We start from the raw sequence: 26,660 nt of genomic DNA on the forward strand, positions 1-26,660 counted from the left end.
CGTAGGACCCCAGAGGTGCTGACGAGCAGAGCAAGCCAAGTGGTGTAGGGATGCTGTTTTTGTGGGAGCGATGGGATCACGGAGGGAAGGTGCTTCTTTCAGATGCTTTACACGAGTCATGTCAACTTGTAGTCAAAAAAGTGAAGAAAGCAAACTTGCAGCGAGGAGACATCTGGAAAAACAACTTTGGTTAAGTGGTGGCCATCTCACACGGCAGAGCTTAGTTTTGCCTCATTGCAGCAGTAACTGGTGGGGCGATGGGTTTTGCCTGGTGGGCTGTCATGCCCTGTGGGACTGTGAGCTGGTTTCACCTCCACACCACCACTTCTAATGGCTGGGATACGTCTCCTCTTGGCTCATTTCAGTGTGTCATGAGAGAGAGAAGGCGCAGCCCCAAGGGAGAAGCTGTCAGATGGTGCACAAGTGCACACATCGAAGGCTTCGTGGTGGCTGCACATTTCAGTTGAAGATGCCAGAACATCTTATATTGGCTAAGCACACCTCAGTTTCCCCCTTATAATTCTGAGCAATTACTGTTGGACTTTGTGGTCAAGGTATTCCTTCTGGTTTCGCTTTCCTTGCAGTATGATTTTCTGTAGCTGCTATCTCTGGGCCATTTGCATATCAGGTCGTTCTTTGGAAGGTCTCATAACGAGCAGTTTTCATAGGTTGTGGTGGGCTGCAGCTGCCTGACTGCCTTGAACATGGTTCCTTTGAGTTGGACAGCTTTTGTGGTGGAGGCTTTTAAAAAATTCAGACTGTTCAGATGTGGTACCAGTTTCTTGACGGTCTGATGGAAGGGCTCAAAGTGCGTGCCTGAATGCGGGCAGCTGGCGCAATATCTTGTGTGTTAACTGGAAACTCTTCAGCAATGCCTACTGGTTTGGGGTCGGAGCCTAGCAGCGTGGGGATGGACGCGTTCCTGCTCCCTCTGCTCGGCCTGTCCTCTGCTGGGGCTGAAGGGAAGCCCCCAAATAAACCAGCTAGTCATCTCCCCGGCTCAGAGACCGTGTTCGCTAGCTCCTGCAGCTGGAGAGAGCTCAGGAGCCTCCCGCCGTGCCAACGGGGCTCCTCCGCATTTCCTCCCGACCGCCTGTAATGGATTTTACACCTGAGTGGTTATTTTTGGTGGTACAATTCTTACCTGTCCCAAATGGGACATTTTGTCTCTTGTTACAATTCACAGAGCTAGACGGGGCTGCTGGTTTCATGCTGTGCAGCATCGACACATGATGCCCTTGTAAACATTACTGTCAGCAGTGGCAATTCCATCTCTATTGTCCCAATAAGATTTCATGCTTGACAGTGCCTGACTTTTTTTTTCTGTAAGTTGACTAATAAGAAAAAGTCATGTAGCGGGTTTTCCCTTCTCTGATTCCTCAGTTTTCCAGTTGCTTCCCTGAGAACTGGCACCCGGCCATTCTCTCCCTGTTCTCGCCCAGCTTTCCTCGCAGGCAGGAGGATGCAGGAGGTGGCATTTCTGGAAGAGTGAGGTTTTGTGACACAGCAGACCCTGTCTTCTCCTGCCTAGCACCAGTCGGGGGGGACAAAGAACAGTGGCCCTCCATCATGCCTTTGCTGGCAATGGGGAGAGTGGCCAAGGCCTGGCGCAGGTGGTCCAGGATGGGAAGAACAGAATTATAGATGTGCCTGAATCCAAGGAAGGGTTTTTTTGGAACTGTTTAGGTGTGTGGCTTTGAGTTTTGACCTTGCCTAACTCTTCAGTTGACCCATTCTCCCTCTTTACACCCACGTGGTCCTTGTTGCAGAGGCATTTGGTGCCTGACAATTCAATCACCACAGCACCTTAGTGGGTCAGCTTGCTTTAAAGAGGGCACTCAGGGTGTGGGGATGCTGAGAAATCTGTCCGAGGTTCCCCGAGAAGTTAGTGTCCAGTGTGTGAAATCAGTGTAAAGCTCTGGGACCTCTTGGTCTTGTTTCCATTTGCCAGGTCACCCCTCCAGGGCCTGGTCACAGCCAAGTTAATTTCCCAAGTACGCTCCCTCCTAGGATGCCGTGGATGAAAATGGAGCCATTGAGTCAGTGACTTGGCTCCGGAGCGTGAAACTGGTGCCACTTCACCACTCTGTGAACAGAAAGTTTGTTTGGCAGCAGGATATCCACATGTGGTTCCCCTGGCCACTGCTGGGGTGGGAGACCCTGGTCGACAGTGGCCACCAAGGATGAGCTCTCACCAAGCTTCCCCAGATGCTCACGTCCTCCATCCCACCCCCCAGCCCCCCTCATGCAGACCAGCGTTTCCCCCAGCAAAGCGGGGGCTGCGGACGCTGCTGGAGGAGCTGGTGCGGTGATGGCGGTGGACAGGGGAAACTGGGCAGACCTGGAGGGGAGCGGGGGGGGCTGCCCTCTGCACATTGAGCCGGTCCCTCGGACGGCGTTGGAAGTGGTGATCACCGGCCAAACCAACCTGACTCTGCTGAAGCTGCCAGCGCTGTCCTCGCTTCAGGAGAGACACAAATCTTCCTGCACTAGCTGTAAGCTTCAGCATCGCCTTGCACCACCGGCCGTGGCACCATGCCTGCTGTGCACCCGTTTGTCACCTTGGAGATGAAAACAAGCCAAAATCGTTAATCTCTGTTCTGTCCTGTGGCTCGCCCAGCCGGGAGGCTTTCCTCACCTCTGATATTTAAAAAAAAGTAATGGTGCTGCTTGAATTTGCTTCCTGACGCCCATGCTGAGTTTGTAAGCTGGTCACATCTAACCAGTTACCACAAAATTGATTCTGGAGCCTTCTGTTTAGAAACCTGCAAGGTACATCCCAGGCAATCACGCTATCTCCATCAGGCACTGAATGAACCAGTCAATAATCACCATTGCAAAGGGTGCAGAGGTCTTTCCTATTACCCTTGATATTTTTTTATGAGCATCTCTACATAGGGAATAGCTATATGGATGGACAGATGGAATATAGATGGTCACTGTGCGTGCGTATACGTATAGTATATATGTGTATAAATGCACGGAGATGGTTCTAGGTATGTATATGCACACTGGTGCGTTCCTTGTAGCTCGCTCTCTTGCTTTCTGACTACGTCGTTCAAATACGTGCGCCCAGATTTTTAAACCAACTTTAGCTAAAACCCTAGAGTGTCTGTCCCAAACCTTGTGCAGGTAATTGCAAAGACCATGACAATCACCCTGGTAGCTGGCAAGCCCGGAAAAAAAAAAAGCCACCTGTGTTTTTCTGAGGTGCCATAGAATTTTAGGATGTGCCACAGACAATTTATAATGGGTGGGACTTTGCTGATAGGAGATTTTTACTGCATTACATGTTTGGTTAGAGTGTCCTCACTTCACGAGCGGGGAAACTGAAGCACCAGGGGCTGGAGAAGTCTTGGTACCGGCTGCCAGCAGTGCTGTGGAAGAGCCAAGGCTTGGAGTCAGGTTTGTGGAGACCCAGTTCAGGGCTGCCCTCGCCATGCCGACCCATCTCCGTGTGTCCCAGGGAGCCAGCCCCTCCTGCCCTCAGAGGATCCATCGTCCCAGGCAGCCATGGCTGAATATCTGTGCTTGCTCGCAGAGGGACATCCTTGCTGACATGTGCTTGCACGGAAGAGAAGCAGTGGCCTGACAGGCAAAGCTAGGTCTGTTTTCTGGTTGATATGATCCGTTCCCTCTTGGTGGGTATCGTGCTTGTGTGGGGATGCGTTTGCTCTCATGCTGTACCTCTGTGTGCCCTGTGCTCCTCACCAACTCATGGACCGAGCGTCGGTGCACAGCACAGGGGAGTGATGGAGATACGTGTGTACGAGCTCCCTCTGCATCCAGAGAGGTTGAGACTGATTTTGTTTGGCCATTTTCGCGGGGTTGTGCTCTCCCCTGCTTTTCCCTGGGCGATCCCACGCACTCTGAGGGAAGCTGAAGGTGGCGTGGGCAGGACAAGGCAGGTTGGGTTTGATCCTGCTCTGTGCCCGTGGCTCAGGTGCGCTCTGCATCCGAGGGACCTTTTCATCGCTGATTAGCATTTGCCTGTTCGTTCTGGTGTGGCATTTCGGCTCTGCTTTACCTTCCCGGTCATCCTCCAGATCCCACCGCTGCTGTTGACCTCTGGCTGCTGGTGGTGTTCGTTTTTATCGCCGAGACTCGTCTGCCAGCCGTCCTACCTCACTAGCGTGACTTTGCCCCCCATCCCCTTTCCCTCTCTCTTGCTGGCACAGGCGGAGGTGCTCCGCAGTAGGACACTGTGATGGGGCGCGAGTTTGCTTGTGAAGTGGGATGTTTTGGGGGTCTTGTGCCGGCAGCTGTCACCGCTTCTGGAAGGTCGCAGCGGTGAGGGGAAGGTGTCTTCCACGTTGCTTTGGTACGTAAGCACCGCTGGGTGCCTTGTCTTGGTTAGACCTTTCTCCAGGTGCGAGGAGACCGAGCGCTGGTGTGACGAGGACCGTGTGTCAGATCCTGCTCACCCAGCTGTTTGTCACGGGAACAGCTTATAACCCTCCAGCAGCTCTGGCCGCACCGTTGCATCCCGAAATACGGCTGTTTGGGAGCCGCAGCCTGAGCTAATGAGGATCTCTGACGATGGGACGAGCGGAGATGTCCGTCAGCAGCTGATGAGCATCGCGGGAGAGGACGTGGCCGCCCCCAGGAGGGAGTGGGGTGGGCACGCGTGTGAGAACCGAAACCCGGCCGTCTGGTGGGTACTGGCAGCTATTAGAAACAAATCATAAATGGCAATACCAGATACAATTGCATTGAGATAGCAGAGGTCCTGAGGAGTCCTGATGGGCTGCCGATAGTCGGTTGAAACAAATTGCCCAGTGCTGTGATACCTCAGCTCCCAATAACAGAGGGCAAATGGCCTTCCAGGGGGAGATATAGATTTTCCTTTGAGATATGGAAAGGGAAATAAATTAAATTATGTTCAAACATAGGGTTGTCTCTCTCGCTCTCTTCTTAAGAAAAAGAAGGGGAGAGAGAAAGAAGGAAGGGAAATGGGGGGGAAAGAGAAAGATACAGAAAATAAGCTTCAGCAGGCATTTGCAATTTAATTGATATTTGGCGGCAGGAAGCCAATCAGTATAAGTAAATTGACGTTATAAGATAAAAATAATCGCCTAATGGGATGCCTTCCCCCACGGCTGCAGCAGGCCAAATAAATACGGCATCGCGTGTCGAAGCAGCGTGGCGGCCGTTCCTGGGCACAGCCTGCTGCCGCCGCGCTGGCGGGGCTCGGCGCGGGCTGCGGATCATTTTTATGGCATCTGTCTCCGCTCCCCGAGAGCAGGCAATGAGGGGTTGCGCATTGATTGCCGCTCCAGCCAACGGCGGCTGAGGGAGAGACCGTAATTAATGGCTTTATTTGCTGGAGCACCGCTGAGAACAATCGAGTGTGTTATGGTAACGACCGGTGCCCGCGTTCCGGCGGCGCGGGGAGGTGTCGGAGCCTGGTGGGTGCCTTCCCGAGGGCCAGGCGTGGGGCACGATGGTGGATGGGGAGAGGGAAATTGGGAACCGGTGCTGGTGTGCTGGTGGAGGGATCCCTCATTTCCCACCGGGTAAAGACCCCCCCTCCCCGGCTTTACACCCACCCCCCCGGCCACTGCCCTTGTGCCTGCTGCGCAGCGGTAGCCGAGTTAGCTTTGCACGTCACAAGTTTCCTTTCTTTCTTTTCTTTTTCTAAAAAAAGTCTCCTTCAGAGACTCCACCTGGAAGCAGAGTGGTGCAAACCAGTCATTTTTGCGAACCGTGCGTGGTTTCGTCTTGCCGGCGCTAGCTTTAGCTGGGGTGTGGGAAGGTGGCTGTGGCTTTGCAGAGCATGCCTTGTGAAGAACCCATGGCTACGTGTAAACGTTTGTGTATATGCATGTGTATGTACGTAAGGAAGAAAAATTTTAGGCAGCATGCATCCTGAGTGTGCTTCCTTTCTTCCTAAAGGGAATAAAGTCAAGAATAGAGTTGAGGAAGTAAAACCGTGAAAAAATTACAATGAACTCCTCCTAGAGATTCTGTAAATCTTTTTAAAGGAAAAGTACTTGTCTTTTACTTAACTATTTGTTGTTCGCCACAAAGTACAAAGTTGGAGGTATTTTTAGTTTTTTATTAACTGAAACTAATTTGTCTTAAAAATTCGCTTAAAAAAACTCGCCCTAAAAAATTTTATTTTTTTGTCTTGCAAAGCATTTTATACAAAAGCTACAATGAGAAATAATCATGCCTTGCACAAGTCATGCAAGATAACTTGAAGAGTTTGCTTGCACCGAAAACACTGTTATATTTTAAATATGTGTTCTGTTGCCCTGGTTGTGCAGAGTGGCAATCCAGTCGCTTGGGTTATGTACATTTGCACTAGCAATGAGAAGAATGCCTCAGAAAGCATCCTGCACTCCACGTGACGTGCTGCACCACAAGCACGGACAGCAATGCAGTAAACTGCAAGAAGGGCTGACACACTCGAGCGAGACCCACCTGGGCCAGAGGATGCTCCCAAAATGGGAGCAGATGGCAGGCGAGGAGGGGCTGGTGCCCAGGACTGATCAGTCGTGAGGAGTGAAGGCTTATTTACTTCTTAATACTTCTACATGTATGTAGATAGATACGTATAGATAGATGATAGGACGAGAGGAAATGGCCTCGAGTTGCACTGGGAGAAGTTTAGATTGGATATTAGGAAAAATTTCTTCACTGAAGGGGTTATCAAGCATTGGAACAGGCTGCCCGGGGAAGTGGTGGAGTCACCATCCCTGGAGGTATTTAAAAGATGTGTAGACGTGGTCCTTAGGGACATGGTTTAGTGGTGGACTTGGCATTGCTAGGTTTATGGTTGGACTCCATGGTCTTAAGGGTCTTTTCCGACTTCAATGATTCTGTGATTCTATGATTCTATAGAAGCTGATTACTTCATATTTAAACACTAAAATGATTTTGAACTGGAAGGCTAAAATAACTTCCATTTGAAAGTCTCGGGATGGGCTCTCTTGACACGTTCAGGATTTTCCCCAGTAGGGCTTTGTGTCATGCAGTTCTTCAGAAACGATCCCCGCTTGCGAACAAGATTCAGTTTCAGTCAATCAGTGTTTTCATATAGAAGAAAAAGTCTCAAAAATTTCCCAGTTGCTGCAGGTTTGCAGCACAGTCAGAATTGCAACCCCTGCCCTTGACTGCTGTCGCACCGAGCAAACCCAGAGAGGTGAGACCTGTGTCTGCCATGCTGGACGTTTGCTCTCAGACCACCATTACTGATTCATAGAAAGTATTGGTTTGCCAACAGCTGCCTGTCGGGAGCAGAGAGGGAACATACAGATACAGCAGTCTTCAAAAACTATTTGCCAAGCTCTAGCTATATATATATATATATATATATGTATGTATGTATGTATTATTTTTTTTTAATTTTTATTTTTCCTGGAGGAGGTATCCCATTAGATGGGAGGAAAATAAGTGAGCTTAGGAAAACTGGTGCAGACATGAGTGAGAGGGCAGTCTCAGCTGGTGGTGTGGTGGGGCTGTTCCCAGTGTGTTTGTCTGAAGTGAAGTTGCAGGAACAGGCTTGCCCACCTGAGAGATCATTGGCAGAATTCCTGTGATGCAGCCCAAAAAAGTCACCCACTCAGCCTTCCTCTCAATGAAAGCAGGTTTTGAAATAACAGAAATACGTGCGGTGAGATTCCCCCATACTTGCTTAGTAAGGGCATCCGTGTGATAAGCACAGTGTCAAGGGAGTTGTACTGTAGATTGCTGAGTTTACTGCAGGATAAATAATTAATGTTTAGATGACACTAATTAATTATGATAATTAGCAAAGAGCTACGCTGTTTTTCCTTAAAAGTAAAATCTTGGCTGATTAATTTTGTTCTGCGTCCAGTGCATCAGAACATTTAAGGCAGAACCATAAAATACAAACATATACAGGGAGACGTCATTTTCGTTGGGTCACCGACTGCCTTTTCCATAGAATCATAGAATACCAGGTTGGAAGGGACCTGGAAGGATCAGCTGGTCCAACCTTTCTTGGCAAAAGCATGGTCTAGACAAGACGGCCCAGCACCCTGTCTAGCCAAATCTTAAAAGCGTCCAGTGTTGGGGAATCCACGACTTCGCTGTGGAGATTGTTCCAATGGCTGATTGTTCTCATTGTGAAAAATTTTCCTCTTGTGTCCAATTGGAATCTCCCCAGGAGTAACTTGTACCCATGACCCCTTGTCTTTTCCGGGTGACTCCTTGTAAAAAGGGAGTCTCCATCTTCTTTGTAGCAACCTTTTAAATACTGGAACATGGTTATAAGGTCTCCCTTAAGCCTTCTTTTCTTAAGAGGCTGAACAAAATCCAGTTCTCAGCCTTTCCTCATATGGCAGGCTTCCCAGTCCTTTGATCATCTTTGTGTCCCTCCTCTGGACCCCCTCCAGCCTGTCCACATCTTTTTTGTATAGCCTGAACCAAAACTGAACACAGTATTCCAGGTGTGGCCTGACAGGTGCTGAGTAGAGTAGGATAATGACTTCTTTATCTCTGCTAGCGATGCCTGTGTTGATGCAACCCAGTATCGTGTTGGCTTGCTTTGCCGCAGCAGCAGCACACCGTTCACTCATACCGAGCTGCTCGTCCACCAGGACCCCCCAGGTCCCTTTCCACAGAGCTGCTCCCCAGCTGGGTAGATCCCAGCCTGTGCTGTACTCCTGGATTATGTTTTCCCAAGTGCAAGACCTTACATTTGTCTTTGTTGAACTTCATCAGGATCTTGGTAGCCCACTCTTCCAGCCTATCCAGGTCTTCCTGCGGGGTGGCTCTCCCGTCTGAAGTGTCCACTCCCCCCTCAGTTTGGTATCATCAGGGTACACTTAACCCCATCATCTGGATCACTTATGAAGATATTAAACAGTGTTGGGCCCGTTATCGATCCCCGGGGGACCCCACTTGTGACAGGTTGCCAGTTTGAGAAGGAGCTATTTACCACCACCCTGGGAGTGTGGGCTGGCAGCCAGTTCCTCACCCACCGCATGGACCTTGTCTAGACTGAAACGCATCAGTTTCTCTAGGAGAAGATGGTGGGAAACCATGTCAAAAGCCTTGGAGAAATCCCAGTAGACAAGGTCCACTGCTTGCCCCACATCAATTGAGTAGGTTACTTTGTCGTAGAAGGCGATCAGGTTTGTCAAGCATGATTTGCCCCCAGTGAATCCATGCTGGCTTTTCCCAATCATGTGCTTCATTTGACTTGTGACAGCCCCCAGGAGGATTTGTTCCATAACTTTCCCAGGGACTGAAGTGAGACTAATGGGCCTATGATTTTCTGGATCCTTCTTTAAGCTCTTCCTGTAGGTGGGGGGGTGACATTAGCCTTTTTCCGGTCTTCAGGGACTTTTTCCCTGATCTCCACAACTTCTCAAAGATTATGGAGAACGGCCGGCCAACTTGGTGAAGCAGGCTGTAAACTGGAGGACTTGGGAGGCAGGGTCCAAAGTGGCAACGCTCACACCATTGCAACCAACCGGGGAATAAGCCAGGCCAACCAGAACAGCGACAAATGTTCATTAGCTGCCTCCTCAGATGAGAACCAGAAGACCAACCGCCTCAAATGTATCTGTACATGCTTTTTGTCACCTTCCGCTCCGCAGTTTTAAGATAGCCAAGAGCGCGGAAGCACGAATGCATTCAGAAAGCTAAAATAGTGGTAACAGAAACGGGATTTTGCCCTGTGCCCCCTTCTCGTTCACAGCACCTCCTGTGTGGGCAGGCAGCATCTCCCAAATTGCAGCTGTGAGAGCCGGGGTGGTGGCAGCGGCGCTGCGCCCTCCCTTCTGGAGGAGGGGGCTGGGGCTGGGGGATGCCAGAGGTTTCCCCACGCAGGGTGGGTTGCAGCGGGAGGACCTCCCGTGGGTGCTGTCCCCCTGGGCACTGGTGGGAGACCTCCCTGTCTGTGGGAGCTGCTGGACCGTGCAGGCAGAAAACTGCGTTATTGAGCGCCGTGGTGGTGGGTGGCCCTGGGGGAACCGCTCCCAGGCGGAGATCGGGCATCGTCTCACCCGTCTCCGGCTGACGGCAGCAGCCGACTTCAGCGGGATCCAGAAACCAGCCTTGGCATCTCCACTTCAGGAGCTGGTTGATGGACCTCCTCCATCGTCCACCTCCACTCAGAGGAGGAGAGAGCGTGGGGAAACGCCGTGCTCCGCTGGTGTGCTGAGCCGAGTAGATGGATGCTGCACCAGCCAGCAGTAACGGCAGCGTGCCCGGCAGCACCCGCATCCCAGCCTCTGTGCCGGGTACCGTTTAATCACGAAACAAATCCAATGGTGGGCCCAGGGCTGGGGATGCCTGCGGGTTGGGGCCAGCGCTGGAGAGCACACCTGCATTCAGGCAGACAGAAAGCACAGCTGAAGGAGGATGGATGCACAGGTGCAGCACCTGGATGTAAGAAGTAAACTGAAATTTTCGAGGCGTAAAAACCCACATTACACAGCTGTGAAGAGTGTTTAAAAGTTAATTTCTCCTGACTAATGCATGTGGATAAAATATATAAAAATACCATTAAACTTGCACTTTTTGTAACTTGTAAAAATCTGTAGGTGCATATTATATTATATTTTATAACGGTGTTTTATTGCTATGTTTTGCATTATGCCTGTAAGCCGTTATGCTGAATTCAGTTGAGACATTTCTTGGCTTTGTTGTAAGCATGCACGTTTGCAGGTCCGAGACCACTGTTCTTGATTTTGTAAAACGAGGCTCCGTTTAATATATGCTCAAGAAAAGTCTGCAGGTATTAACAGCTTTTTCTGAGTTCTGTTTGTGGATAATTGGATAGAGAGTGTGGATGGACACCTTCCACTTGTTGGATGGTGCACAGCATCCGTCTGCAGCTTGCAGCCACGCTGCCGGTGGAGAGAGCTATGTCCTCCACAGTCTTTCTCCTTTGCATATCGTAAATCCAGCCTTGTCGCAAACTGATGGTAATGTTTGAATGTTTTGCTAGGAATTTGCATTTTAGGAGAAGTAACATCGCTGCTTGGGAGTCCTCTGCATTTCTTAGGAGCTTTGCCAAGGTCTTTGGCAGTGCCGTGGAGAAAGGCTTTCCTCCCCGGGAGAGCTTGCCCGGGGTCTGCCAGCGGTCAGCCTGCTGGGAAGCAGGAACGCTCTTGGGGCTTCTAAGTTCTGCTCATCAAGTGGCTGGCATGTGGGCGAGCTCTTCACCACTTTTATTTTCTTTGGGTAAGTTTCCCAGGTAGTGCGCTCTGCGAAGAATTCGAAGTGTTAGGTGGAAATTTTGCTTTGCTGTTTTTAAGCTTGCACGGAAGGGTTAGTTTTGACTGATGACAATTGAATAGCCTGTATTTTTCTCATCGAACATCAGTTCTTGGGGAGGGCAGAGGTTTGACAGTCTCTGTCAGGTCCACGCAGGCTGTAGCTGTTGCGGGGTGTGCAACGCCAGCCGCTCGCGGTGTGCGAACTTCCCACTGGCTCCTGTGGGTCTGTTTTCTGCTCCGGTGTCTGCTGCATTTCACTCCACTGGGATAGCAAATGCCCCAGCGTTATTGTACTGAGTGGTCACTCTTCTTTGCGCAGACCGCGTTGGGCTGCGTTTGCATGTCCTACCACTGCTTTTTCCTTTGGCTGTCAGATTTTGGTCCCCCAGTATTTTTCAGAGCTGTAAATCCTTTCCCAGTCTGTCACAACCAGAGGCCAGTTTGGCATCTCCAAAGCTACACAGAGCACAATTTCATCTTCAACCTACTTTAGTCCGTGTCACCCAAGCATACCTAGAAATGATTTTTTAAAAACAATGATGAAAGGATGTGTTATGGCAGGGTATGGAAGTAGGTATAAACTATGTTAAAATTTCTTCGATGAGCTTTTAACAGCCATTTAAAAGTGCACCTTGAGCTGGGAGCGCATGACAAAGTGTACATCTCCACGGCTTGCTGCTGAACACAGCTTACAAAAATGGGTTAGGAGAAGAATCAGTTCCTCACAATCATTTGTTAATAAACTCATCATGACTTATTTTGTATGTATAGTTACTGCAGTTATATCTCCCCTTAAATACTATAGAAGTCATAGAAATGGAAGCCCATTCCCATGTTATGCTGCAGTTGGCCAAGGGGTCCTGCTGTCCCGGGGGCTTATCCCGCAGTCCCCCGAGGCCCCAGGAGCTGGAGGGGGATTCCGTGTGCCCACCGTGTGTGAGTCAGGTTTGGGGCATCTGCTCTGTCCCACTCAGCCTCTCCCCTTTAAGCTAGGTCTCCGCATTTCTGAATTCCCCACCGAGTAGGGGGAGGCATCATTGACGTAATTTTTCCTGCTTTTTAAACATCAAACTGCGTTGTAAGAAAACCAAAATCCGCAGCAAATCCGCTCGCAAAACCCACGGCAGCTCCATCACTCCCTCAAGCCACCGTCCTCAGATGAGCTCGGCGACCCAGGGCAACGAGCGTGGCTCCTCGAGGGTGCTGGCATGGAGGCTGACAGCTTGCAGGCTTAGTTAGGGTGGTCTGGATGACAACCCGTGATGCTCAGCAGATGGCTGTCTCCCATCTGAGACCCCCTGCTGGGGTGGGAGCATCTGCACCTTGAGCTTTGCCGCTGCCCCAGAGCATTGCAGGCGATGGTCCGGAGACCCCCAAGGTGCCCGGTTCCCCTCCGCCTCCGCAACCCTCTCCTCATGGAGAATGATCCCAGACCTGCCTTAGGTCGGTCTGCAGCTCACCGGGGAGCTGTGCAGCGAGGTTTGCTCTGACCCGTCTGGAAGCCCCCCCCAGCCCGCAGGCACCATCAGCCAGCCTGCGAACGGCGCGGTGGGTGGCAGGGACGGGGTCTGCGTCCTGCACGTGCTAAAACTTGCGACGCTGGCGAAGCCCGTCCTGCTGACAGCCCTTGCAGGTGCACAACCAATCCAGCTCCACTCAGTGGCACTATTTGCACAAGTGTTTCTTCAGATGTATAGGCTGTCAGGTTCATCAGCGTTAGGGCTGCTGAGGTGCGAGGCCCCACCATGCCTTCCCTGACCGCTCCAGAGGGAAGTTAGGGATGGGGGCAACTGCAGGTTTTTCCTTGCACAAACTAGGAGATGTATAAGAAGATTTCTGGGCGGCTGCTGCGGGACTAAAATCACTGTAGGAGGAGATGAGCTGTAATCTCAGGGAAATCTGTTCTGTTAAATAACCCTTTTTTTGGTGATGGACCCGTAACCGGTTTGGTGGTGCAGCTTTGCAACAGTGGAGTTGCACCCCAGGTGTGCACCTCGTGGGTGTACAGGCACAGCTCCAGCTCGTACATCTGGTGGGTATACAGCGTGGCTCCAGCTCGTCCATCAGGGAGGACCTCCAGCTGTCCTAGAGAGCAGAGACAAATGTTCTTGCAGTAGAGAGGAGCTCCATCACTTCTCAGCAAAAGACCAGAGGTGGCTGGTTGATGATAAAACTGCTAATCGGCTGAGCATTTTAGGAAGAGCAGCACTGACAGGTCAATGATGCAGCTCAGCTACCGCAGTCTCGCTTCTTCCATTTGCTGGAGCCGGTGCAAACGCAGCGCTGGGGTGTGCAGCTGCTGCCAGATGTGCTCTGCAGAGCAGACGGCCGCCGACGGCCGCGGCGCGGCACGGTGAGGATTCACCGCTGGGAGCCAGGGAGATCCAGCCTGGTTTGCAAAGACCGCGCGTGGGGTGAAGGCAATGTGCGTACCCGCTGACGGCGAGTTTGCAGCTCGTGCCGTACACGGGTAGGCTGGAGCGTGGGCCTGCCAAAAAAACCTGGTATTTTCCCTGCTTGTCCCAAGTTAGGAATGGGGTGGGGTGGGAGGTGGTGGGCGCTGAGCAGAGTGCAGGGGGCTCAGGGTGCTCGGGCTCCTCGTGTCCTCACACCCATCCTGACTGTTAATTCGGTAAAGTACCCATAAAAACAGAATGCAAAGGTGGGAGTGTTCGGCAACCCCCCCTCCCAGTTTTTCCAAGCCCGGAGGCAGGACAATGTGCTGCCGTCGGCAGATGCTGGTCTCTGTGTCTCCAGGAGGAGCAGAGCTGGTCCAAGTATATCTAACAGGTCAAGCCTTGAAATGAAGAAGCAATAAGCCACTGAAATGGTACTATCACCGAAACATGATTGATCAATTGAATTCTATCAGAGACAGTGGGCAGTGAGATTAACTCAGGCCTGATGGGTTCAATGAGTTAAAGCATGATGTTCATTTCAGCTTCATTTCACCAGTCTTTGCTTGTGAAATTGGTCAATCAATAGAGGTTGAAGATCATATATATATATATTGGTGACCATCTTATAGGGAATATAATCTAGCGTAGTCAGCTCCTGACTCCGGCTGCCTTCAGTGGGTAATGGAGACAGAGCAGAGACTCTATCAGTGCCATCGAAATGGCCTGATATCTTCTCCAAATGAAAAGTATTTTTGGATCTCTGATGATTTATCTTTTTTTCCCCCTCTTTCTCACTTTGATCTACAGCAAAACCCATACCCATCTTTGTGAAATATAGTGATTTCTCTTGAAAATATTTGTGTGATGATCACCTATATACACTTCAAAATATAAAGCTTCTTTTTAGTGATACTGTCCTTTGAAAAAATAAATAACAGTGCTTAGAAAACTCAAATAGTGTAAATGCAAAGATCTCTCACCGTGTATGCGGTCCTGAAGCTAATGCTTTGCTGGGAAGAGCATGAGGCTGCTGGCTGCCAAATGCACACAATCCTGAGAGGTGGCATGAAAATTCTGTTTATGTTTTAAACAAAGCCTTCCAAATGGTAATTAAACAAAGTCTTTATCTTCTCTGGACTAATTTACAGGCATGCTACAAGGAAACAAATCACCTTTTTGCCTTCTGGTAATATTTCATTTGCTTCATAATGTTTTAAATGTGGTGAATAACATCCTTCCTAATTAGCCTGCATTTCCCTATAAGGTGGAGTAATTAGGTATGATACCAGGTAATGAAGTTGGACAGTACAAATTAGAGACAGAAACCATGTCCTTTACGAATATGGGTTGTTCATGGTACTAGCTATTTACTCCCTTGATTAACCCTGTAAAACCACATTGTTTAAAAAAAGAAAACAACCTGAAAACCTGAAAACAGAAGATTCTCTTGTTCTTCAGAAGCGCAATGCATGAGACAGATGTACCATGGAGGTGTGCACTTCATAGTACATCGTTATTATTAATAACACTGGAAATATTATTGCAGCTGAATTTGTGGATGGCACCCATTTCTCAGCTGCTGTCACCTGGCTGAGATCCTCGAGTGGAGCTGTGCTCGCTCAGACCAGGGCAGGGTCTGTCCTGCACTATTTCACAGTAATGCTTCATAGCACGGCAATTAAATGGTGCTGCTGTCCCACTCTGAATAAAAAAAGACAAGATGGAGTTGATCTTTTTGTTTATTTTAGTGTTTTTTACTGTTTTTTTACATTTTGCCTTTTTTTTAATACTAAGCTTTAGGTCTTTTAAACATGCTCTAGTGTTTTGTGAAGATAGGGTCTAGGGTCACTTGCTCTCCTTATTTTGGCCTGTAGTCTTAGAAATCTTAGAAATGTATAAACAAAACACTATTTTAAATCAAGTGAGTTATGCTGTGTGTATTGCTAAAAATCTGTTTTAGATGTATTTAGCGATCTCAAATACTCTCCTGCTGTTTCAGAAAACATGTCATGGACAAGTATTTAACTGTAAAAGTATGCTGAAAAGAACGAGATCAGAATTTGTCAAATTTTTTAAACTGATCTTGACATTTGCTTAGGTCCTCAGAAAATAATTTGCTCTTGATTAACAAAGACACAGTATTTCTGGATGATATCCACACCGTTTAGGCAGCCTTTTGTCAGCCAGACCGTGCATGGCACCTCTTCCCAGAGATGGATCTGTTCTGTGCCTAACGCTTCCTAGACGGTTCAAACTTTGGCTAGCTGTAGGAAATCTTTGCTGGTGTGAAATATTAACATTAAACCCAAGTCAGGGCAGTTTCTTTAGGAGAGTGTCCGGCTTTTGTTGTGAAACCATGGGTTGCTTTTCTGGGTAGGATGCCAACAGGGATGAAGGTGTCTGTGCAGTTCAGAGTGAGAAATAATTGCTTTTTCCCGCACCTAGCAATTGCCTGCCGGTGAATTAGGAACCGGGGAGGTGTCGCTGGGACTCTGCCCCGTGCAAAGTCGCATGCACTGCGGCGAGTCCTCCAGCTGCAGATTCCAAGCTGGATCACACGCCGAGCCGTGCGCACCTAAGGGGAGCCAAGTCGGTGTCCGGAGCTGGGCTGGATGCCTGGGAAGGACTTGGATCAGACCGGTGGGGAGGCAGCCGGAGCAGGTCTGGCACGTGCTGGAGCTTAGTGCTGGCAGAGGGTGGGGGGCACGGGCTCTCCGTGGGGCATCGGGGCAGGTCTGGGTGCAGGGGGCTGCCAGCATACCCCCAGGAATCACGGTGCTTTCTGGCCTTGGGCTGGGAGGGGAGTGCGTCGCATCCGAGGAAGTTCAGAAAGTTGTGGTCTGACGGCACCATCTTGTCCCGCCTGTGTAATCTGCTAGAGGTAAGGGATGAAACATTTGTGTGAGAAGAATGTCCTCTTTTGCATTAAAGAGAGTATTATATCTGTGCTCTTCATTTGCATTTCTGGAAAGATGCCATTGGACTGGGAACTAATTGTTTTGCAGAGTAGGTAGGTACACACGTAGTGCTACTGTCAACAAAACATAACCCTCCTAGGTGGATGCATTGATTATATGAAAAATGTTTTTACCACTCCCTGGAGCCTATTTATAACCCAAACTGTTTCAAACCTGCCAACAGTATTTTAATTATCGAAGATATTCTAGTGTATTCAAACAATGCATAATGCTAATGGTAATTATCTCACATTCATATAATGTCTAACAGCCAAATGCATCCCAAAGACCTTCACGAACTTTCAGGTGTCATGTGCAGTGTATAGAAAGTCCCTTTACTTGTGCAGTGAAATCCAGCGCTTAACCTGCAATTAGGCCGAGTTTGGGAAACGCAGTGCAAAAGAACAAGCTATCCCTTCGTTCACGGGATGTGCAGAGGGAGCGATAACGAGGGCGACTGAGGTTTGGGTGGTTCCCAGGCTCCCCTCACAAAGGTGCTGGATCCTCTGGGCAGTGACAGCCATCCAAGTGGTCCCAGCCCTGCCCCATTCCTGCCCGGGTCCCTCCCTGGCAGCAAACCCTGCGTGCATCGCGCTTTCGCCTCAGCACGGCCTGGCTGCGCCGGGAAGCACGTGTCGGAGGCTGATCCCGTCTCGGGTCCGCAGGATGGCATGCGGAGCCACCAGCAGTATCACCAGTGGATAGCGGTGGGGGGTTCAGCCCCCTCTGGCTGGCTTGCGCAGGCAGCGCTCCCAGCGCCGTACCAAATCCTGACCCTCCAGAGCCCCACCGCCATCTCCATGGGATTTCATCCCCTGCCGTATCGCCCAGCGCCGTGCAGCGAGGCATCTCATCCGCTGGCTCCCTCCTGGGTTTCTCCGGTCTGGTGGTTGTCTGTGGATTTCCCTTGCAGAGAGACATCTCCTCCTCTTCCTCGTATTTCTCGGGATGCTTTGGTGGCAGGCACCCAGGGTGGTCCCCTGCCTCGCTGCCCCTTCGAGGACGGGCAGCCGGGGATGGATGTGGCCGAGCTGGTGCTGCGGGAACTTGGTGATGTCTCTGTCTGTCCCCATCCGGAGCCGCATCTCTGGACATCGTGCTCCGGCATCTGGGGCAGGAGACCAGCTCCCAGCATGGTGTTGCCCCCAGCCCAGCCCCGAGCCTGTCCCTGGCTAAGGCTGCCGCACCAGACTTCGCCTGTGTCTGGCTCCTCTTCTTCAAGATATTCACCCCCCAAAAATCCAGAGCTGCACTCCGTAATAAAAGAAGTGCTGCTGGTGAAACACTGCTCGGCTGCTTTGTATTTGAATACTATGGAGTCTCATTATACACCTGATCTCTGGGTGTGTAAACAATGCACAAACTATACTGGCGTCGCCAAGAACATTTTCCAGGTCATGCCACGTCTTGGATCATTTCACTCCCTTTCATCACCCCCTTTAGACCAAAACTGCATAAAGCTTTAACTTTGATGCCAAATTGTGAATAACATTAGTTTAACCTGAAATTTAAAGCCAGCATTTCCATGCTCCAGAGACAGGGTCTCCCTGGCCTTTTGCTACCATGCAGCTAGCAACCAGAATTTTAATTTTATAAGCCATGGTTGACTAAACCCAGCACTATTAGATACTATTTGATTTAGAATAGTAAAAAAAAAAAAAAAAAAAAAAAAAGATTTAAAGATACGCTGGTTTCTTATATCCCTTTGTATTTTTTCACAGCTTTCTACACACACTTAGACTTTATATACAGAGGACAGGTTCCGGGTTTTTTTCCTGCGTAGAATAAACTGATTCTTGCACTTTATGAGAACCAACATTGTCTAGTCTTCTTGTAAGTTGCACGACTTTGTCTAAACATACAAATACAAAGCTGTTGATTTGTATTTGTATCAGCTGCCTAAATTGCTGAACTAAAATTTGGAAGGAAGTTTCCGGTATTAATTGCTAACATCAAATGCCTGTTTAGTGTAAGCAGTTTGTTACAGAGTGACCTAGGTTGAAAAAGTATTTCTGTGTGTTGGTCCCGAGTTTGAAAGATCTGTATTAAAGCAGCCTGGTTGTCTGGATACACAGCATTTTCTGCAAAATCCAGTTGTGCTGAAGGATGATCTCAAATCAGTAGTCCTTTGTGAAAAATCTTGTCCACTAGGCATCACCTATGGTACTGATGGCCAGCGCATGTCTGGGCACAAAACTGTTGTTTACAGCAGCAGGGTGTCTTTGCACAGCTTGTCTCTGATCCGTGCCATAAAAAACCTTGATGCAGAATCTACCAGGCAAGGTCTGAGTGATGTTATTTGCCTGCAGACTACTTGGACAGTAACCCACTGCAACGTTCATGAAAATCTTGTTGTTAAGGATGCATTTGAATTCTGCTCCTCAAAACTGTCTCGGCAGCGAGATTCTATTTTTAAAATGTTTCCTCCCTCTGTCTATTGCGGCGTTGCCATCTGGAGAAGAAATCTGATATTTACTGTTGTTCTTGGAGTTCCACCTCCTGGAGTCCTGGGAATACTGCAGACCTCAGCTTTCAGTGCGTAAAAGATACATTTCTAGCACTGACAGGTGAAGGAAAAGTAGAAAACCACTGTGAATCTGCAAAAAGCAAATTGAAACAAGCCCCTGTATTGCAAGAGTCTTCTGGAACTGCCAATCTAAACGTTTCTGAAACTTGTCTCACGGCTTTTCAGCCATGGGCAGTCACTTATGACTTCTGCTAAAAATCTCTGCCAAAGGGGAGAGAGAGAAAAGCCTGCGTTGGAGCCTAGGCTTTCATCATGCCCGTAAGCTTAAGAAATACAAAGTGAAACTGCAGTGCCAGGAGAGAGCACCGATCCGCGTCTTGCTGAGGGTGGTGCAGTGGTGACGCTCAGCCCCGGGGACATCCCATCTCCGTGCGGTGCCAGTAGCGCCTGTGCTTTGGAGGTTGTCCGGACAGCCGCTGCCGGCGGGATGTGATGGTGGACGGAGGGTCCGTGCTTGCTTGACACGGGCATGCTATAGCTCAGAGCTCGGCACGGGATGGAGCTGAGCAAGACTTGCAGGTACCACGGGAAAGGGGGTGAAGCGTACGGGCGGTGACTGGGCAAAGCGGATCTGCTGGAGCTGACCCAAGTTGACTGTGGCTGTAGCATCAGGTGGTGTACTTGTCCTCCCGTGTCCTCTTGCACCCAGACCATGAACCCGACAGGTTCTCAGGTGGTGCAGCACAAGCGATGCGAGCAAAGATGCGACCGTTATCCTTTGTCCTGCCTTTAAATTATGTGTGAAATCATTGATGGTAAATTGCGTTGGCGGTTGGCTGTAATGGAAGGCTGCTCAGTGCATCTTCTGGCAGTGTGTGTCTGGCTTGTAAACTCCTCTCAAAGAGCCTTCGCAGTGTCAGCGTAATGGTACCCACATCTATGCAAGGGATAAAATGAGACACTCCTCTGTAGGTCTCATCATTGTGATACCTACTTACTCTCCGTCTTCTCTCTCCTCTTTGAAAGGTATTCAGGAATCTCCAGTACCAAATGGCCATTCTCTCCCGGGAAGAGATTTTCTTCGGAAACAGATGCGAGGAGACCTTTTCACCCAGCAGCAGCTCGAAGTGTTGGATCGTGTCTTTGAGAGGCAACATTATTCTGACATTTTCACAACAACTGAGCCCATCAAACCAGAGCAGGTACTATTGCAAATGTTCCATGCTTTCCTGATATGCTTTCTGCTGGCAGAGATCTGCTTGGTGGACATCACCAAACACTTCTCAGAGTCTCAGTAGAAAACCATGGAGAAACAGGTGTCATATCAAGCTCTTCAGCCACGTGCACATTAGCCATAGAAGACTAAGTATTAAAATAGGAAGGGAAAAACTTGTTGTGTAAACATTAGCAACTATTTGGGTATGAAATTACACCTGATCTGGACCAGTTACAAAATGGGACCTTGAAGAGCATCACAGCTTCTGATGCTTTCATTAGACCAAAAGCAGGCTATGCAGGTAACAAGGAGAAGACTTGCAAAACCCAGTGCCCAGTTTTGGTTCATAGTTAGCGTGATTGTGCACACAAATTAGATTTTTGTATCCAGAAATGGCTTATTAGGCATGTAATTGGCCATTTGCTGAGAGAAACAACCAATTAGTATGTGAAGGTAAATTAGTTGCACCTACAGATTAGCAGTGTGTTTGAGAAGGACTTGGCACTAATTTTTTGGGAAAGTTCCATTTTTGCAGGCACAATACAGAAGCACATGCAAAAACTGATGAGCTGTGTCTGTCTGTCGCCTTCTTCTTCTTGGGCAGCAGCCTTTAATAAGCTGCTGAGAGGGAGGTAGAAATGCATATATTGCTGTCAGCACCAATATCGGTCTGGCTGGCTACTTAATGATGTATTTGGCCATTAATCTTCAGTGTTCTTAACACTAGACCTGCTTTTTAGCAAGGTGGATGGACTCTCAAACTGCAGACAAATACCTCTTTACCTTAGAGGAATCTATGCATTAGAGGGCCATGGGAGATTATCTCATGGCAGCCTACTTCCATTATGGCTCCAGTTTAAGGAGCATGTATTGGTATAAATTTTTTTGAAAAGTACTTCCTTATGCTGAAAGTCATACGGTAGAGTAGAAATTTCTCATGCCTTTAAGCTCACATCTGTCATTTGTTATTTCATTCATCGAGCCATTTGCTTTTCACCAGCTTCTGCTGGTTTTGTGGCTTCCCTGGTTTGTATTCACAGAGAAACTCTGCAGATCTGAACTCAGACTGGAAAGAGATGGGGAAGATGCTGAGGTCAATTTGATTTTTTTAAAAACTCGTTAGGAAAGCTAAACAGGCGGTGCCTCTGGAAGGTGAAATGGCCTTCACATACCACTAGATGGTGGTTATCCCATCTGAACACGGGTGGTACTGGAGAGGACAAGCACTGTGCCCACTACTACAGCAAACCTTTTCAGTGGTGGTCACTTGGAAGTTGTGTGACGTTAGATCTGTCCCTGTGAAACTTTTATATGCCAAAAAAGTCATTGTAAAGAGAGCAGTGATGGAAGAAGATCGTTTATTTGTTTCTGTGTTCTGAAGTCTCTCAGTCATGGAGAACTGTAGCTTGAGGGATACGGTCCAGCAGTGAGTGAATGTTTATCCAAAGAGACACTTTTACTGGTTTAATAGGAAGAATGGGAGAACTGAATGAGGATGTTGCTGAAGTGTTATCCCAATTGTCAAATATGGGATATTCGGCTGTTGGTGGAGCAAAGATCTCCCTGGGTCCATGTAAGCAGCTGTAACTAGAACGGCTGTGCAGCCAGATTATTAAGATTGGCGATATGCTGCTATTAATTTGGTTGACAGGGTACGCTCTGCATGCTCTGGGAAGTCAAACAGATGCCGAGAAATGTGGTATTATGATGTACAAAAGGTGTTTAGCAGAACCACCTTGCCTAGGCATTTTAAAGTTTAATTACAAATGGAGCTTGTAGTTGTTAGCTTTCATATAGGCTGGAGCATTGTCATTTGCTTTCGGAAAGCTGAGCGATGGTTATGGGCTTGTGGCTCTTTGGGGTTGGCTTCTGCTTTTTGGTGGCATGTAAAGTGTAACTTTCACCACGAACGCATCTGATCTGTATGGTTAGCTCTGGTTCGCGAGGATGGGTTATGAACTCCAGCCCTTACCGAAGCAGTCATGTTTTACCTCTTTGGGGAGTCAAGCAAAGCTATCATGATACTTAACCAAAGTGGAGAAGCTGTCTGGATCAATCAGTAAGGCCAAAGAAATCAATGAGAAAGAAAATACCGAGAATATTAGTGATGTGACTTCAAAAACCAGAGTTGTCCCTGCAACAGTTTGTCATTGTAAACCAAGACCTGCCTCTGGCATCTGGCTGTCCAGCGTGCTGCTGAACCCAGGAGCAGTGGTTTAGGAGCTAAGTCAGCAGTCCTGAGCTAGTTCTGTAGAGAAAATAAGGAAATAAAATATGTTGATGGGCTGTGTGGGAGTGCTTGCCCACTGCTGCCAAACCCTTTCCTTTGAGTGCTTCCAACCTCTTCCCTTTACTTTTCCGTCTTTAATGTTTCCCTTAGTTCACCTGTATAAAATGGAGACTCATGAGTTATTTCTCACCTCAAAACATGTTGTGCTCTTGACAAGCATCATCTGAGTTTTCACATCTGCTGCGAGCTGTGCCTTCTATAGAGAGACCCACAGGGAATGAATACTTGTCTTTGGGGAAGGCCTTATCCAGTGTTGAGAGAGAAGGCAACCACTGGACAATGACAGGAAAATAAAATATCAGACAGTCCTTTGTTCAGAAACAGTGCCCGCTGTGTGTGCTGGGTGAGACAGGGATCCCACCGTGGGTTCGTATAATTAAAACTGTGTCAGACTGTGTGTGTTGGGGGTCAGAAGTAAGGCATCTCCTACTACGTGCCTCATTTTGCAACCTAGTGCCTGGCGGTGCAGCTGTGCATGCATAGGTGTGTACTATGCAGCATGGGTATGTGATACCTGCACATGTAGTCCATTTTAGATTGGATATTAGGAAAAATTTCGTCCTGAAAGGGTTGTCAGGCATTGGAACAGGCTGCCCAGGGAAGTGGTTGAGTCACCATCCATGGAGGTATTCAAAAAATATGTAGACGTGGCACTGCAGGACATGGTTTAGTGGGCATGATGGTGTTGGGTTGACGGTTGGACTCGATGATCTTAAAGGTCTTTTCCAACCTAAACGATTCTATGGTTCTATGTAGAGTGTGAGAATTGTTTGATGGCAAGTGAAGTCCAGCGGCTGGGAGCCAGGAAGCCTGAGGCTGAGGGTTGGGTCTGCAAACGGAGTCAAATCCTCTCATGTCTCTATGTTATAGGGGAGTAACCAAGGCATAAAGTCCGTACTCTACAAGCACCCTGGCCCACCTTCCCCTTATAGAACCCTGCTGTAAGCATGAGTTCTTGTAGAAAATGAATGCCTTTCCCTCACGTTTGTGCCCTTTTGTGCTCATTTTTTCAAAATGTGCTCATGTTTTGAATTTTTTTCACAGCCCGTGATTGATTTGCACTGGCTGCAAATGTTCACGGAAAACTGATTTCATGTATTTTTGGGCACAGATTTGGAAAAACACATAGCGGTATATTTTGCAACACCACCATTGCGCTGCTGTTCTCCTCATGGCTGCTGGCCACCAGCACTGCGCAGTTCTTTCATCGGCTGGGACAAAGCCTATGGCTTGAACGTTGTGGTAATCCTCAGGTCCCAGAGAAGGAAAGCCTTCACGGTGTCTGCCTCCTGGACCGGCAGCAGTTCCCGTTCTCCACTCCATGCCTCCTGGTGTGTGTGGGGACGGGCTCCGCTGCTGCCTGGTGTGCCGGCTCTGCAGCGCAATTCCCCTTGCCCATATGGAAGGCTGTTTGTGTTTGCTTGCACAGCCGACATCCAGGCTTCCCTCGGAGCAAAGCCGGACTGACACAGGGAGAACACGGCTACGTCCATGGCAAACTAAATCCTGTCCCACAGCAAACCACCATGCTCCCACCTGGCCCCTGCCGTAGGCAAAACCCCACCGTTCGTGGTCACCGCACTGACAATTCAGATTTTATCCAGAACTGGCACTCATCCTGTGCCCTTCCTATGCACAGAGCTGTTAGACCAAGTGGCGTAATTTTCCAGCGCCTAGTCCATTAGGAGCATCCAGCTAAAGGAACGGGAGGTGCTGGCTGTACTCAGCAAACCCCTCTGCGTGGCTGTGAGGTCGGTTGTCCTCCGGTGGCTTTTGGTGGCTGTGAGAGCAGGATCAATACCTCTACGGGGGAAAACTGTGGGATGAAGGATATACAGCGGGATCAGCTCGACAGGAGAGGCAGTGCATTAATTTCCTCAGAATAAAGAAAAGAATTATCTATGCTGGATTTCTGTCCACAACTGAAATGGATTCTCTTGTATTTTCAGCTTCACACATGGGTCCAATCGAATACTCATTGAAGCCAAGAGGAATATTTCTATTGACTTCAATAGACTTCAGATCAGGGCCATAATGAGGCATAACATGATGTGACCAGATTCAACGCTATGTAGGTCACCAGTTTAGAAGAGAACTGCTTGCCACTAATAGCAGATAATTCCCAGGCCCTTGCTGATGCTTTCCCATTGCTTTTAGCTAGAACTAAACTGAATACCTGTTCTTGTATTCACTTCTGGATAAAGTATAGATATTCTGGGATTAGGTGGAAACCAGGCAAACATATACTAATATATGTATTCATGACATGCAGTGCAGATAAGTCTGGATCTGGAGATAAGCACAGGCAGATGACATTCAGACAACTAATGAACCTGAAAAAATTACGAATAAATTGAAAAAAATTGGAAAAATTGTACAAGTTCAAGACCTGATTGCCCCCTGTTTCAGAGAGAGTTGCGATGAAGAAGTTCTCTGAACTGACCAAGAGAGGGGCATAAGTCCTTTCAAAAATCTTCAAGTTTTACTTTTATCTGGCCAAGTATTTGCCATCTTGGAAAGACTAAAGTTTGTTTTTCACCGTATGGGGTTGTGTTGGGTGGTGTGTCCACAGGAATGCAGCTCCTGAGAGTGTGGAGATGTACGGTCCTCCTTAAAAATGTTGGGGTTTCATCTTCAGGAGTAACAGGGAAAAGTGAGAAACATGTCGGGTAAAAGAAAAGTTAGAAAAAGTCTGTTAAAGCCAGGAAGCGTGACTCATTTTTCTGTTTGTGTGAATAATATGTTTTTTCCTAAGGGACACTACATTTAGGTGGATGGTGGCTGCTAGGATCTTCTTAATAGACCCCAAGACTTGCAATGAGAAATGCAAAGCTAATATTTGCTTGTATCTTCCCAAAATTTTATGTTGTCCCTCAAGCAGACAGCTCCTGGTGTGCAGGCAGGAGTCCGGCAGACATCCACTGCTGGGCTTGGGCACCCTGTGCCGTGGCAGAAGGGACCCTTGGCTCCGGTGGGCTGGTGTGGGATGGACGTGGGGGGGTCGTGGATGGGGGGTCGTGGGGCATGGGACAAGTTTGTGGGCGGCTGCGTTACCCTGTGCCATCCTGTGCCATCCCCTCTGCCGGTCCCACGCCAGCGGAGGTGGGACAGGGTTGGGAGCTGGATGGGCTGTGTCGGTGCCGGCCGGGGGGGCAGTCGGTGGGTGCTGCCTGCTCGCCCCCGTTTTGGCCGTGCTGTGAGCCCCTCTGCCTGCAGAAACGAGAGAGGAGAGCAGCGAGCGAGGGCAGTTCTGACATTTTTACATCTGTGCCGCTTCCAGCTGAAACCTCCTCTGATCCAGTCTGTGGCTTTATTGGTGGGAGGGGAAGAAAAACAACTCTAAAATCCAGCCTAGGAGAGCACGTCAGGAGAGGAAAAACCTTCCCATATTTACTCTCAGTAGACTATTAAACAACACCAGGCTATTAATTTGGCTTTTGAGTCTTCACTAAAGCCTATAAAAGCGCACAGTTGTCAAATGGAGTTCATTTTAATTTCCTTTCAATCACAGTAAATTATTCAGGTGATAAATCAGCTGGGGCAGCCTCCTGGCTGTAATAGAAACCCTAATTCCTGGCTAATTATCCAGCCCATTGCTGCCAGCAGATCAATACCCCTACCGAATGGAAAGGGCGCGGGGTCTGGGCGGGCAGGGTGGCGGAGGGACGGCAGCTGGGAGCACCGGTGCCCGTGACCCCCGCTCCGTACGGGGGGCTGCGGGGGGGGGGGGGGCGTAATCTGTGCAAGAGCTCCCTCCTTCCCTCACTGCTTGTAAGGGAACGTGTCCCCCTCCGGGCTGCAAGGTGGGACAGGGCGACCATGGCTCGTCCACTTGCCCGTCTGCCTTCGCCATGCCGGGGTTCTTCGTGGGGTGGGAGCGGGATGCGAAGCCCCCGCACGCAGGTGAGGGTATAGGAGATGGAGCCCGACGGGGGCTGGAGGGGATTTCGGTGCTCTCCTTCTCCGGGGTGACCCTGCTGCGTTTTTTGCCTCGGTGGGACGCGGCGCTGGCCCTTTGCTGTGGTTGTTCCGTCGGTTCCCGGAGCGTGGGACTTTGCTGGTGATCCGCAAGATAAGCTGTGACGGGGTGCTCGGGTGCTGTAGGAACGGGGTGCTTGCATCCCAGGCAGCAC

The 26,660-nt window shown here is 49.1% G+C and overlaps 1 protein-coding gene across 7 annotated transcripts in view; it reads left to right on the forward strand.

The window, feature by feature from the left end:
- The window catches only part of PAX5 (paired box 5), a 131,468-nt gene that overhangs the window by 29,484 nt on the left and 75,324 nt on the right, over positions 1-26,660 (forward strand). For all 7 annotated transcript variants that reach the window (XM_049795809.1, XM_049795810.1, XM_049795812.1 and 4 more), the window contains one exon: positions 20,048-20,223. In XM_049795809.1, coding sequence (XP_049651766.1) covers positions 20,048-20,223 — 176 coding nt within the window. The remainder of the gene's footprint in view (positions 1-20,047; positions 20,224-26,660) is intronic.

The sequence above is a fragment of the Accipiter gentilis genome, chromosome Z, assembly GCF_929443795.1.
Source record: "Accipiter gentilis chromosome Z, bAccGen1.1, whole genome shotgun sequence".
In the NCBI taxonomy this organism is placed as follows: Eukaryota; Metazoa; Chordata; class Aves; order Accipitriformes; family Accipitridae; genus Astur; species Astur gentilis.